The sequence below is a fragment of the Cetorhinus maximus genome, chromosome 1, assembly GCF_964194155.1.
Source record: "Cetorhinus maximus chromosome 1, sCetMax3.hap1.1, whole genome shotgun sequence".
Lineage (NCBI taxonomy): Eukaryota > Metazoa > Chordata > Chondrichthyes > Lamniformes > Cetorhinidae > Cetorhinus > Cetorhinus maximus.
The window spans coordinates 233,223,202-233,239,165 of record NC_135879.1 but is presented as its reverse complement, the minus strand read 5'-3'; the positions used below and the strand labels follow the sequence as shown (position 1 = coordinate 233,239,165).

General features: G+C 45.2%; 1 protein-coding gene across 1 annotated transcript in view; it reads right to left on the bottom strand.

Moving 5' to 3' along the window:
• The window catches only part of gfra4a (GDNF family receptor alpha 4a), a 199,963-nt gene that overhangs the window by 44,304 nt on the left and 139,695 nt on the right, over positions 1 to 15,964 (bottom strand). The window contains exons 3-4 of the mRNA XM_078554577.1: positions 12,524 to 12,604; positions 2,965 to 3,310 (exon numbers count right to left, since the gene is read on the bottom strand). Coding sequence (XP_078410703.1) covers positions 2,965 to 3,310; positions 12,524 to 12,604 — 427 coding nt within the window. The remainder of the gene's footprint in view (positions 1 to 2,964; positions 3,311 to 12,523; positions 12,605 to 15,964) is intronic.

The following is a 15,964-nucleotide window of genomic DNA, read 5'->3' as shown; positions in this document are numbered from 1 at the left end:
ACAGGGATCAGTGCTGGGGCCCCAATGACTTGGATGAAGGGACCAAAGGTATGGTTGCTAAATTTGCTGATGACACAGAGATAGGTAAGATAGTAAGACATGAAGACGACACAAGGAGGCAACAAAGGGATATAGTTAGGTTAGGCGAGTGGGCAAAGACCTGGCAAATGTTGTCTCACAGAATCTTAATAGCCCAGAAGGAGTCCATTCGGCTCTCCAAATGAGCATTATGACCTAGTGCCATTGCCCTGCCTTTTCCCCGTACCCTTGTACCTTGTTTCTATTCAAATAATCATCTAATGTCCTCTTGAATAACTCAATTGAACCTGCCTCCACCACACTTCCAGGCAATGCATTCTAGACCCAAACCACTCGTTGTGTGAAAAAGTTTTTTCTCACGTCACACTTGCTTCTTTTGCAAATCGCTTTAAATCTGTGCCCTCTCGTTCTTGATCCTTTTATGAATGGGAACAGCGTCTTCCTATCTACTCTGTCCAGCCCTGTCATGATTTTAAACATCTCTATCAAGTCTCCTCTCAGTCTTCTTCTCTCCAAGGAGAACAGTCCCAACCTCTCCAATCTGTCCTCATAGCTGAAGTTTCTCATCCCTGCCACCATTCTTGTAAATCTCTTCTGCACTCTCTCCAGTGTGTTCACCTCCTTCCTATAATTTGGTGTCTAGAACTGTGGACAATGTTCCAGCTGAGGTCTAATGAGTGCCTTATATAAATTCAGCATAACCTCCCTGCTCTCATACTCTATGCCCCTATTAATAAAGCCCAGGATACTATATGCTTTATTAACTGCTCTCTCCACCTGTCCTGCCACCTTCAATGATCTATGCACATATACACCAAAGACTTTCTGCTCCTGCACCCCCTCTAAATTTCACCCCTTATTTTATATTGTCTGTCCATGTTTTTCCTACCAAAATGCATCACCTCACACTTCTCCGCATTGAACTTCATCTGCCACCTATCTGTCCACTCCACCAACTTGTCTATGTCCTCTTGAAGCTCCACATCGTCCTCCTCACAGTTCACAACACTCCCAAGCTTTGTGTCATCCACAAGTTTTGAAATTGTCCCCTGCACACCAAGATCTAGATTATTAATATATATCAGGAAAAACAATACTGACGCCTGGGGAACTCTACTACAAACCTTTCTCTAGCCCGAAAAATATCCATTGACCATTACTCTCTAAAAGCAGTTCAGAGAAGGTTTACTAGGCTAATACCTGGGTTGGGCGGGTTGTCTTATGAGGAAAGATTGGATAGGCTAGGCCGGTATCCGCTGGAGTTTAGAAGAGTAAGAGGTGACTTGATTGAGACTTATAACGTCCTGAGGGGTCTGGACAGGGTTGATGTGGAGAGGATGTTCCCTCTTGTGGGAGAATCTTGTACTAGGGGTCACTGTTTCAAAGTAAGGGTTCGCCCATTTAAGACAGAGATGAGGAGAAATTTCTTTCTCTCTGAGGGTTATGAGTCTTTGGAACTCTCTTCCTCAACAGGCGGTGGAAGCAGAATCTATGAATATTTTTAAGGTAGAAGTGGATAGATTCTTGATAAGCAAGGAGGTGAAAGGTTATGGAGGTAGGCAGGAATGTGGAGTCGAGATTACAATCAGATCAGCCATGATCTTATTGAACGGCAGAGCAGGCTCGAAGGGCCCAGTGGCCTACTCCTGTACCTAATTTGTATGTCTGTATTAGTTAATGATGCAATTGCTCTAGAAGCTGAAGTAGCAATTAGCACAATGAAGGGCATCTGTTTTTCTCTTCTGCTGCTATATAGTTTGATACTAGTCATTAGGTCTGGGCCTGCTACACTGGAGTTCAGAGAATCTACCTCATAAGTAAGCTAACAGTGAAAAAACGTACAGGATTCCTCATGATTATACAGAGGGAATGCCAAAAACAGAGCTGACGGAAGCTTCTAAAACACTATTACTCCCAGTGATGTTAGTAGCAAGGTGGAGGATGCGACCCACTGATCAATGACTCTTTTGCAATACCACGATCCCCAAATCTAATAAAATCCAATGTTTGCATGTGTATAAATCAAAAGAACACTGGATTGGTTTTGCTATGGTGTCGTCCAACCCCTCACAATGGATAATGGCCTCCCAACAACTCGGTGTGAAGCACACAGATAAACAATGACCACTTGGGCAAGGAACTACATGGTTTCTCACCCCCGTGGAAACCTGCCAGGCAAAATCAATATCTTCTGGAGATGAGGAAAGGCAGGAATAATCAGCATGAGAAAAAGAAGCCTGCTTATTACAAAAATGACACTACTGACAGTACAGGGCTAGAAAATTGCATCTTAGTTCACCTGGCTAGCTGAGAGTGAACAACAGAATGTAGGGGCAGCTTTTTCCAGTCGGCGAGTGGGGGGCGGGCCATTTGATCTACTTGTTTACTAAAGTGAGAGTTGCCAACACCGGTACCTAGAATCAGCGGCAAGCACACACGCTCAGGTTTAGCACAAATTGTATGCAATTTGAAACTCAGTATTTCCCTGCAACATGCTTTAGTTCCAGCTTTGATAGAACACCCCTTACTGCATCAGCGTGAAATTTTGCATTTCCCACACTCGTGTCTGTTTCAAATAGGATATCAATTTAATGCCAAATTAGGGACAGTTTTATGCTTCTCCTGGGAGCTGTGTTGACATTGTACTAACTTTGTTTCATGTAGAAACCTAACCAGCTGGCTGAGACAGGAGATCTTAAACCCTTCTAACCATTCAAACTCTGAATCAGCAGGGGGAGAGCTGGGGGAAGTGATAGTGTAAAACAACCACCCCCTTATACAGTTTTTTATTTCCACTGAAGCCAAATGGATGTAAAACAGGTTGCCGACTCGTTGCTTTGGACTATTTCACAAAGTCGCTATGTACGTGTGTGTGTGTGTGTGAACTCACTGAGGCAGCCGGTCTGCACGCTCCAATCTCTTTACCTGCAAACAACATTCATTTTGCATGACTCCAGCAATGTCAAGCAGTTCTGCTTCTCCTTAACGTAATAGGAACACGACGGGACGATGGTTTGCCTTCTGCGCTCCGCGCACGCCGTGTCCTCGCAGGGGCAGAAGAGCAGCTCGTGCGTGAACTCGACGGGCACACGGTCGAAGAACTTGCGGAGGGCTTTGTGGCACTTGGGGTGGTTGCAGGTCTCAGACTTGCTGGAGCGCTTGATGCAGGAGGAGACGTACTCCGTCCGTAACTTCTGACATGACTCGTCCACGTTGCAGGCTTTGGCTGCGTCCAGGCAGCGGTTGGCCCGTGTGATGCCAATGTCAGATCCTGTGAAACCAATTGGACAAACATTGAACCTTCCTATAGACCTTGTGCTAATTGAGGTGACAGAAGCTAACAATCACAGCACATACCGCAGAGACAGAAACCGTACATTGATAGAGAAACCAAGATCCCCCAGTGGATGATGACATTTACGTTGACAGAGAAAGACTTGGACTTATGCAACACCTGACCGACTCTATTAGAAACATCCCAAAAATGCCGTGAATTGCTCTGAACTGACGTCACTTTTGTTACAACATGGCAGCCATGTTGAGCACAGCAAGATTCCACAACCAGCATGGAGATGAATGAACGTTTAATTTTTGTTTTTTGTTATTAGCTGCTGCAGGAGAGAAGGTGTGATGAATCGAGAATCAAGAAGCCCAAATCTGGACTTTAGATGCCTGTAGACAAGACAAAGGGAGAGCAACTTGTCTCTCCATTCATTACCCCAATGCTAAGTGACTATTTCAAAGTCAGGGGGCCAGAGGAGAAGTCTGGAGCTTTCTTAGGGCAACATACGAATATATGAACATACGTATTAGGAGCAGGAGTAGGCCATTCGGCCCCTCCAGCCTGCTCCACCACTCAATTATATCATGGCTGATCTGATTGTGGCCTCAAATTCACTTTCCTTCCTACCCCTTAACCCTTTGCCTCCTTTATCAATCGAGAATCTATCCAATTCAGCCTTAAAAATATGCAATCACCCTGCCTCCACCACTGTCTGGAGAAGAGAGTTCCACAGACTCAGGACCCTCTGAGAGAAAAAAATTCTCCTCACCCACTTATTTTTAAACTGTGTCCCTTAGTTCTAGTCTCTCCCACAAAGGGAACCATCTTTTCAGCATTCACCCTATCAAGTCTCCTCAGGATCTTATGGCAAAAATCTTCGGGTCGGTGAGCGGGGGTGGGCCCTGCTCACTGACGCGTTAAATGACACGTGGTGATGTCGGGCATACATCCCAATGTCACCGCGCGTCATTCAGATCCTCAGTTTGGCGGGCGTGCACCAGAGTCAGCTGCATGCCCACTGAACTGTCAAAGGCCTATTAAGGCCATTTAAAAACCAATTAAAATAATTAACTGAGCTGCCCTTCCAACCTTAAGGTTGGCGGGGGGGGCAGGCGAAGAGCCCAGGCGGCCTTCACATTTATCATGAAACCTCATCCACGGGCAGGATGAGGTTTCATGAAGGTTTTTAGAGTTTAATAAAAATTTTTAATAAAATTCATTGACATGCCCCAGCTCATGTGACACTGTCACATGAGGGGACATGTCTTAAAAAATTTTTTTTTCTTCATTAAAATTTTTGAAATTCAAACTAATCTTCCTGAGGCAGCTCTGCGCCTCAGGGAGACTTCTGCGCTCTTTCGGGCCCCGACTCAGGCTACTCCCCCCCTCCCGCACTGCGCTTCTGGGTGCACGTCACGCTGGGCGGGCCTTAATTGGCCAGCCCACACAAAATGGCAGTGCGCAGCCGATCACGGGCGGCGATCGGCTGCACACCCGCCTGTGTCCACTTCCGCCCAACCCCCCCCCGATGGGGAGAAAATTCTCCCCTATATGTTTCAATAAGGTCACCTCTCATTCTGCTAAACACCAATGGATACAGGCCCAACCCGTCCAACCTTTACTCATAGGATAGCACCATCATTCCAGGAATTAGTTGAGTGAACCTTCTCTGAACTGCTTCTAATGCAATTATGTCCTTTCTTAAATAAGGAGACCGAAAATATAAAAAGTTCTCTCGATGTGGTCTCACCAAAACCCAGTACAACTGTAGCAAAACATTCCTACTTTTACATTCCAATCCTCTTGCAATAAAATGACAATATTCCATTTGCCTTCCTAATCACTTGCTCTACCTGCATACTAACTTTTTGTGATTCATGTACCAGGACACCTAGATCCCTTTGTACCTCATAGTTCTGCATCTTTTCCCATTTAAATAATTTGCTGCTTTTTTATTCTTCCTGCCAAAATGGACAAGTTCACTTTTTCCCATATTATACTCCATCTGTCAAATTTTCATCCACCCACTTAACCTATCTATATCTCTTTGCAGACTCCTTATGTCCTTTTCATAACTTAGTTTCCTACCCATCTTATGTCATCAGCAAATGTGGCAACCATACATTCGATACATCAGCAAGCCATTAATATAGCTTGTAAACAGTTGAGGCCACAGCACTGATTCCTGAGGCTTTCCACTGCTGCATCTTGCCAACCTGAAAATGAGCCATTTATGCCTACTCTTAGTTTCCTGTTAGCTAACCTATCCTCTATCGATGCTGATATGTTACCTCCTACACCATGAGCTCTTACTTTGTTTAGTAACCTTTGATGTGGCACCTTGACAAATGCCTCCTGGAAATCTAAGTACAGCATATCCACTGGTTCCACTTTATCCATGTTGCTTGTTACTTACTCAAACGTAAGGAAATAGAGATAGTTTAAGTAAGTTACATGTGTATTTGGGTATGTTAGGTATAAGATATATTTTTAGGTTTAAGTTTTAGCTTTAAGTTTAATTTGTCTTTCTGTATTTGTGTGTTAAGAAAAGGATAGGTTGTTTTTAGTTTCACTTTAAAAGGTGCCTGCCTTTTAATGAAGATTTTATGACTCTTAAAAAGAAGTTAAACAAAAGTAGAAAAACACTGGGGAAGCGAGTTCCACAGACTCAGGACCCTCTGAGAGAAAGAAAATCTCCTCATCTCTGTCTTAAATGGGGGGCCACTTATTTTTAAACCATCTCCCTTAGTTCTAGTCTCTCCCATAAAGGGAAACATCCTTTCAGCATTCACCTATCAAGTCCCCTCAGGATCTTATATGTTTCAATAAGGTCACCACTCATTCTTCTAAACTCCAATGGATATAGGCCCAACCTGTCCAACCTTTACTCATAGGATAACACCAACATTCCAGGAACCAGTCAAGTGAACCTTCTCTGAACTGTTTCTAATGCAACTATGTCTTTTCTTAAATAAGGAGACTGAAACTATAGAAAGTTGCCTAGATGTGGTCTCACCAAAACCCAGTACAACTGCAGCAAAGCTGTGCTGTTGCCTAGCAACAGGAGTCCAGAGACGGAGGCCAGACACACACATACACACACACAAACCCCTAAAAAAGGCAGTTTCAGTTCAGTTGAAGCCAGGATTCCATAGAGGCTGAATAGCAGAGGGACAGATAGCAAGTCCCAAACTAAAGTTGAAGACAGCTGCCAGGAGAAGCAGGACAGGAGAAGGAACTGCAGAAACTAAAGAAGAAAGTCCCCAAGTCCAGGGGAGTGGAACAGGAAAGGTCTCAAGAGGACAGTCTAGCCAAAAGACAAGGACAGGAAGCTGGAAAAGGTCTTGTTCTGTGGAAGTGAAAGTAAGGAGCAGAGGGGAAGGCTCTAAGCTTCAAGCTCAAAGGGCAGGACGCATATTTGAAGTTATATAGGTATGCGAGAAGCCATAAGATCCAAGGAGACAGCCGAAGGTCTGTAAATCTTTACCATGGGCATGTGAAGTAGTGGTGTTCAGTTGGCATGGCTGAGTCAGAGAGAGAGTGCGTAGAAGAAAGCTTGAATGCACGTGGCACGTGGGGAGAGGAACATTGGAAGGAGAGTTCAAAACCCTGGAGGTGGATCCTTGTGGTAGGTGTCTGAGAGAAAGCGTCAGTTTGGGAGAAGATTCCAAAGCGAGTTCTTGGAAAGTGGTGATTGGAAACCCTCGTATGAAAGACGGAGTTCAGTGAGACCGGTTGGCTCACAGTGTGACAAGTGTCTGGTGGGAGTTGAGGTGGTTGGGGCGGCATCTGTCACTTGGTTTCAGAGTGTGGTGTTTCTGACCACAGATCACCTATTGGTTTACACGAGCTGTGTATTTACTGTGAACATTAGACCATAAGATAGCTTTTGTAGCTTGTGTTATCCTTACAAATCTGTATATATCTGTAAAAGGTATAAATGTGGGTGAAGGAGTATTGTAATATAGTTCATTTTTTCTTGTTTAATAAATGTTTTATCCTTTTGTTAAAAGCTTATCAGCTGACTCCTGTGACTCTGTTAAGTAGCCACTCTCCATCTACCTAAAAAAAAAAGTCAGGATCTATCAAGCCGGGTTCCACTCTGTGGCCGGACTTGTCCAGTAGTAACATCAGCTGGGATCATAACACAAAGAACTGTAACAAACTGATCAAACATGATTTCCCTTTCACAAAACCATGTTGACTCTGCCTGATTGCACTGAGATTTTCTAACTGCCCTGCTATAACCTCTTTAATGATAAATTTCAGCTTTTCCCCCATAACAGATGTTAAGCTAACGGCCTGTACTTTCCTACTTTCTGTCCCCCTCCTGTCTTGAATTGAAGAGTCACATTTGATATTTTCCCATCTGGTGGGAAAATTCTTTTCAGAATCTAGGGAATTTTGGAAAATTAAAACTGATGCATCTATTATCTCAGCAGCCACTTCTTTTAAGATGCTTGGATGAAGTCCATCAGGACCTGGAGACTTGTCAGCTTTTAGTTATAATAAGTTTCTCAGTGCTTTTTCCCTGGTGATTGTAATTGTTTTAAGCTCCTCCCTCCCTTTCACCTCTTGATGCACAATTATTTCTGGGATGTTATTTGTATCCTCTAGAGCGAAGACAGATGCAAAATATCTGTTCAATTCATCCGCCATTTCCTTATTTCCTATTATTAATCAGACTCATTCTGCAGAGGACCAGTAGTTCACTCTACTTACTAATTTCCTTTTTAAATATCTGTAGAAACTCTTACTACCTATTTTTTGTATTTCTAGCTAGCTTTTTGTCCTATTCTAATTTCAACCTCCTTTTTTTTAGCCATTCTTTGCTGTTTTTTATATTCTGTCCAATCTTTGAACCTGCCACTAATCTTTGCGGAATTATATGTTTCTTCTTTCAATGTGATCGTTAACTTCTTTAGTTAGTCACGGACGGTACATCCTTCCCCTAGAGTCTTTCTCACTGGAATGTATCTTTGCTGAGTCTTACAAAATATCTGCTTAAATGTCTGCCACTGCTTCTCTACTGACCTATCACTTAACCTAATTTCCCTGTTCACTTTACCCAGCTCTGTCTATCTAAGGAAGGATAAACTTGCCATAGAGGGAGTGCAACCAAGGTTCATCAGACTAAACTCTGGGATGGCGAGATTGTCTTATGAGGAGAGATTGAGGAAACGACCTGTATTCTCCAAAGTTCAAACAATGGAGAAGTGATCTCATTGCAACTTACAGAATTCTTACAGGGAGTGACAGGGTAGATGTAGATAGGATGTTTCTCCTGGCTGGTGAGTCTAAAACCAGGGAACACAGTCTCAGAATAAGGGGCAAGCCATTTAAGACTGCAATGAGGAGGAATTTCTTCACTCAGAGGGTGGTAAATCTTTGGCATTCTCTACTTCAGAGGGCTGCGATTGAGCATGTTCAAGAGAGAAATCGACAGATTTCTGGACATTAATGACATCAAGGGATATGGAAATACTGGGGAAAAATAGGTATAGAGGTAGATGATCAGACATGATCTGTTTGAATGGCAGAGGAGGTTCAATGGGCAAATGACCTACTTCTGCTCCTATGTTCCTATGTTCTTCATACCCTCATAACTGCCCTTATTTAAGTTCAAAAAGTTAGTCTTAGACCCACCCTTCTCTCCCTCGAACTGAATGAGAAATTCAATCATGTTATGATCACTGCTACCTAGGGGCTCCTTTTACAATGAGGTCATTAATTAATCCTGTCTCGTTGCACATTGCCAGATCTAGAATACTCTACTATCTGGTTGGCTCTAGCATGTGCTGCTCTAAGAAATTGTCCCGAATATATCGGGCTAAATAATGGAACATCAGATCAGCTATTGGCAATCAATACTCAGGATCTTTAAAGAGAGACTAGAGTATAACTCTGAAAATTAGTTTTACTGAGAATCAGTGGATCATCTTTTTCTTAAAGAGGACACAGTTGCCTTGCAGTGTGTCTTAATGGATTTGTATACAGGCAGCCTCAGGCAAGTCTGGTGCCATGGTCCTTCCATCTGGCAGCTAACATGGTGGCACAACTGAGGACTCTCCCAGTGCCTGTCCTTCTCTGAAATCTCTGCCATTAAGCTGACAAAGCTCATTCATAAGGAAAAGAATTAAAAGTACAAATATTTCAAACTCTGGTTGTGCTAAGTTAGCCAGATGTTTGAAATATAATTGTACAGGAGAAAAGGCCATTGAAGGACAACCAGGAGATGACATTATCAGATGGATAGGAGAGGGTGAGGTTGGAGGTTAAGTGGCAAGAGAAGGTTGCTAAAATCACAAAATTGTTATAGCACAGAAGGAGGCCATTTAGCTCACCGTGTCTGCACCAGCTATCTGCGTAAGACTCATGATCAGCAGTGTCAGTACGTTGCACCTATCTCAAAGATTTGCAATGCTCTTCCATTCATCCATTTCTTCAAGGACAGGTTTTGCTGCATGCACAGCTAAACAAACGCCTCTTTTTTTAATTGCCTTGGAGGAAGAGGCCAGCCACTGCCAAGGAACCCTAGGGCACTTCCAAAAGCTGTGCCATGTTCTTGCCAACTGTGTCCTGGTACCTCAGCTGTGCAGATAACCCTCACAAGGAATTAGACAGGTTTGTCATTGGTTGTCTAAGGACATTGATGTCCCCTGGAGTGGAATCTACCAATGCTTAAATTAGATGCTTTATACCGCGTGCCTTCACAGAGCTTCCAAGACCTCACCAGGACTATTTGATTTGTAGCACCTCTGAGTATTTTCCCAGCTTCAAGGAGTAGGCACAGAAGTAATGGTGTCTCCACAGAGTGACAGTGAGCCCATTTGCTTAAATTCCCTCCCAATACCTTCACATGGGAGAGCTTCAGGCAAGAATCAGGTAACCCTGTCTGTTGTAAAGACCAGAAAGGTCATTCCTGAGAGTCATCTCAGGCATGTAAAGCTCCAAGGGGAGACACATCCCAGCCACCCACAGTTCAATCGTGACACCCTAGTGAACACCTCTTAGAAGTAGAAAATTAGGAGCTGGAGCAAGTTAGCTGGAGGTTAGTCATATTGTTAAAAAGTAGTTGCAGAAATTAAAGAACATATTTTGTTTATAATTCTTGTTGAATGTTGTTTCAAATAAAGACATCTTGGTCACATAGTTACGAGTTCATTTCCGTATCTGCTTTCAACTCTTGTGAGTTAGATGATGGCATGGGAATTGTGGACTTCTGAAGGGCTTTGTCAGAATTTTTAGGAAGTGAGGGATTTTGTGAGGAATGACGATGGGGAGCAGGCAGATGTGTCAACTTTATTTGGCAGGTCAATCTTAAACTATTGAAAGTTCTTGGCTCTCATTTGTGCTGTGCTTGTTCCAGCAGTTGGCTGCCCTGTTCCACTCCTTCTTCATCTTGTGCACCATCCTCATGCTGTGAACCCTTCCTGTTCTGTAGACCCTGGTGCATGTATAGCGAAAGGATACCTTCGGAATGACTGACTCTGAGAGCTTTCAATCTGGCCTCTTCCATGTGTTCATCCTCCTCCTCTTCATAACATCAAAATACGTCATCAGAAGTCAAAGCAATACTCTGAGGTGAATGGAGTATAGTTGGCAGCAAAAGCCATGACTGAATCCTAAAAGAAGCAAGCGGCTACTTTCCATAGTCGCACATACAATGTCCTCCTCAGTGTGGCATCTACCTCAGGGTGACCTGGCAGATTTGGGGCAGAAATGAACTGGCAGTGAGTCAAAGAGGGGTCTGGGCAGAGTAAACAGGAAGAAACTGTTCCCTTTGGTGCAAAGATTGAGAACCAGAAGTTATAGATTTAAGGAAATTGGCAAAAGAAGCAAAGGCGACATGCAGGGAAACCTTTTCACACAGCGAGTGGGTAGATCTGAATGCAGTGCCTGAGATTGTGGTGAAGGCAGATTCAATCATGGCATTCAAAGGGGAACTGGATAATTATTTGAAATGAAAAAAGGGAGGGCTACGGCAAAGGGCAAGGGAGAAAGGGACTGGGTGATTTGCTCTTGGAGAGAGCCAGCACAGATATGACAGGCCGAATGGTCTCCTTCTGTGCTGTATGGCTAGCGATAAGTGACTAGCCATGCCCATTTGACCCTATTTAAATGTGGTAGAATGGACTTGCAGTGGGCCTTAAAGGGAATTGATATTTTGTTAGATGAACTCAACTTTTAGGGGTTTTTTGGTGGACATGAGGCGGTATCTTTAGAATGCATTTTTTCTGTTTACTGCCAAATGCGTCCTATCCCCTGCTCCAAAACCGATGAATCCAGAGCCTGATCTCTACTCAGCCTCCCCTGCTGAAAAATGTGCTGGTAGAGACACTAGGAGCTGCGTTTGAGAGACAGGTTTGTGTTGGGATTGGAGTTGGGGCGGCACCGCAATTTTGCTCCACCAGCTGTGGTGCCAATTCGGCACCATGATCCGGAGCCCGAGCCAGTTTGGAAGAGGCCAAGTCCGGAATGGAACAGCTACCTGCACACAAGCAGCCGAAAGCCAATTGAGTGACATTAGGGCCAATAATGGGGCCTTATTTCCCACGCTGACTGTGATTTCAGTTAGTAATGCAGGCAGGAGACATTGGCCTGGACCATGGTCAGACAACCGTGATGATCTCATGTTGGAAAAGGTGGTGGGGGGGTCGGGGGTGGGTGGAGATGGAGTCCAGCAGTCATGGCTGTTGGGCCATATCCGTGACTGCTAGCTGTCCCATGGATCACAGGGAGGCAGCTTTGGCATTTGTAAATATGAAAAATGGCTGACCTTTGCTTCCAAGACCACCTTCATGTTGAGGCAGCATCTCTCTCTCTTTCTCTCTCTCTCTCCCGCCGTCATGAATTAGCAGTTCCCACCTTGGCCCGGTGCGGCTACCAATGTGTTAGTCCTCTCATCGACCACCTCCACCTTCGGGAGCCCACCATAACCCATCCATAACCGGACGGCGAGCTGGCTCCACGCCCGGAGCTGAACCCGACTTCAGGTTTCCAAACCCAGACTGAGAATCCAGCCCCAAGGAATTCAGTAAAGAGATATTTGCCTGAGCATGGTGTAAGGTGGAGCGAGTGGTACAACTCAGTGCTGCTGGCATTCACCACGTCGGATCTGCTAAACAGACCCAATCAAATACTCAAGGCTATGTCCACGGGCCCTGGAGAACCTTTTTATTTATTAGGTAGGAGACTCACCTGCTGTTATTGAGGCCAGTCTGGCATAGTCATACCCCCTCTTGCTGGGTTCATAGGGTGAGCTGTCATCCATTTCTTCACCTGCAAACCAAAGGATTCACAACATTATGTTCACATCCGCCTGCTTCAGTCAATTTATCTTTTTTAACCAGCTCTCCATTTAAATGGAATGAAATGTATGACTGAATTTTACACTGAAAATAAATCAGGTTCAGGCCTCAGGCAGGAAGTGGGATGCGCCTTTATCAGCAACCCCCTTCTATCATCCGGCATGCCCCACCACCCCGACTTCAGGTCCAGTAACCCACAGGACCTCCCTCCCCAACCCCCAGCCTCTCCCACACCCCAATCCCCCTTTGCCCACATTCCCCCCCCCACCACCCCCCACAAGCTTCCCCGACCCTTCCTGCCCTGGGATCTCCAAAACTTACCTTCTCCTGGAACCCTGGGACTTAGGCTCTGGGGACCGATTGCAGTCCCAGTCCTGCCCACCGCAGCTTCTGGTGCTGTAGGGACTGGACAGCTGCTGGCCAATCAGATTGACAGGCAGCTCTCTAAGGTGGGACTTCATCCCGAGTGAGGGGCAGAAGTCCCGCCTCCAGTCAATGAGCGCTCGTTGGAGCGTTAAATGGCTGTGGGAGGCAGTGCCCCTGCCCACTCTTTGGATGGCGGGAAGGGAAACCCCGCCACCCTAAAAGTACTGGCTGGAATGACTAAATTGGGGGAAGTCAGGGGGAGACAATGGCATAGTGGTAATGCCACTGGAACACACGGGCCCAGGCTAATGCTCTGGGGACGTAGGTTCAGATCCCACCACAGCAGCTGGTGGAATTTGAACTCAATAAATCTGGAATTGAAAGGTAGTCTCAGTAATGGTGACTATAAAACTATCATTGATTGTTGTAAAACCCCATCTGCTTGACTAACATCCTTTGGGGAAGGAAATCTGCCGTCCTTAGCTGGTCTGGCCTACATGTGACTCCAGACCCACAGCAATGTGGCTGACTCTTAGCTGCCCTCTGAAGCGGCCGAGCAGTGACACCCACATCCCATGAACAGATAAAAAGAGGAAAGCATTTTCTTTCAATGCTTTACCACACGTGGGCCATTGAGGCAAGTGTGGTGGCAGTGGGGGTGGAGGGGTGGGGGGTGAATTTCCTCAGAGCTTCGCCTGCCTCACAAGAATTTTTGCCCAAACTCTGTTATGTCACTGCGGTAGAGGGGGAAAGCTCAGAGGCAGACCACCCTTCTCTGTCCTCTGCAGAGGAATTGCCACTAAGCTGCTTGTGAAGCCCCACTGGTGACATGAGGTCTCTGAAAATCCTGCCTCGTAACACCGTTTAAAAGGGAATTGGATAATAAGGGGGACAGTGGTATAGCAGTAATGTTATTGGACTAATAATCCCGAGGCACGGACTAATGGTCCAGAGGAATGAGTTCAAATCCCACCTCAGCAGCTGAGGGGAATTTACAATTATTCTGGAATAAATTGCTGGTCCCATTAATAATAATCATTCCAACAACCAGATTCTTGTAATTGGTTCACGAATGCCCTTCAGGGGAGGAAACCTCTGTGAGTCCCTGCCTGGTCGGGCCTACTGGTGACTCAGACCTACCACAGTGTGCTTTCAGAAATAGTCAAGCAAGTCACTCAGTTGTATCAAACCACTACAAAATCATCGAGTAAGAAAGAGACTAATATTTATCGAAGTACTGGAAACAACAAAAGCACACCCATTCAACTCTGCAAATTTGCCCTAATTACCATCTGGGCCAAAATTGGGAGAGCTGTCCCATAGACTAGTGAAATAAAAGCCTGACATAGTCACCAAATCATACCTTATAGCCAATGTCCCAGACTCCTCCGTCATCATTCCACTCAGGTCAGACCCACCAGAGGTGGTGGTACTGTAGTATACAGTTGGGAGGGGGAGGCCTTGGATGTCCTCAACATTGACTCCTGACACCATGAAGTCTCTTGGCATCAGGTCAAACAAGGACAAGGAAACTTCCTGCTGATTACCACCTATTTCCTCACCTCAGTTGTTAAATCAGCACGTCACCATGTTGAACAGCAATTGGAAGAACACTGAGGGTGACAAGGGCACAAAATGTACTCTGGCTGGGGGGGGGTGGTGGGATTTCAATGTTCATCACCAAGACTGGCTCAGTTGCCCCACTACTGATCGAGCTGGCCGAAACCTAAAGGACATAGCTGCTAGACTGGGTGTGGCAGGTGGTGAGGGAACCAACAAGAGGGAAAAACATACTTGACCTCGTCCTCACCAATCTATCTGTCACAGATTCATCTGTCTTGCAGTATTGACAGAAGTGACCACTGCACAGTCCTTGTGAATAAGAAGTCCCACCTTCACCCTAAGGTCACCCTCAATCGTGTAGTGTGGCACTACCACTGTGCTAAATGGGATGGACTGGGAAAAGACCTAGCAGCTCAAAACTGGACATCTATGGGGTGCTGTGGATTAGCAGCAGCAGAATTGTATTCAACCACAAGCTCTAAACTCATGGCCGGACATATCCATCATTCTACTATTACCATCAAGCTGGGGAATCAACCCTGGTTCAATGAGGATTGTAGAAGAGCATGCCAGGAGCAGCACCAGGCTTACCTAAAAATGAGGTGTCAAGCTGGTGAAGCTACAACACTGGACTAGACTTATGCTAGGCAGAAGTAGCCAAGGTAGAGCTAACCAATCCCACAATAAGGCATCTGATCAAAGTTTTGTAGTCCTGCCACATCTAGTCAGGAATGGTGTTGTCCAATTTAACAACTAACTTGAGGGAGAGGTACCACAAATACCCCTATCCTCAGTGATGGGGGAACCTAACACATCAGTGCAGAAGATAAGGCTGAAGCATTTGCAAACATATTCAGGCATAAATGCTGAGTTAATGATCCATCTTGGCATCATCAAGAGGTTCTCACCATTATAGATGCCAGTCTTCAGACAATTCAATTCACTTCACGTGATAACAAAAAACAGGATATTGCAAAGGCTATGGATACTGACAACATCCGAGTTTGTGCTCCAGAACTAGCTGTGCTCCTAGCCAAGCTGTCCCAGTACAGCTACAGCACTGGCATCTACCAGAAAATGTGGAAAATTGCCCAGGTAAGTCCTGTCCACATAAAACAGGACAAATTCAATTTGGCCAATTCCCGCCTCATGAGTATACTCTTGATCATCAGCAATGTGATGGAAGGTGTCGTCGATAGTGCCCTAAAGTGGCACTTACTCGGCAATAACCTACTCACTGATGCTCAGTTTGGGTTCTGCCAGGGCCACTCAGCTCCAAACCTCGTTACAGCCTTGGCCCAAACATAGACAAAAGAGCTGAACTCCCGAGGTGAGGTGAGAGTGACTGCCCTTGACATCAAGGCAATATTTGACCGAGTGTGGCATCAAGGAGCCCTAGCAA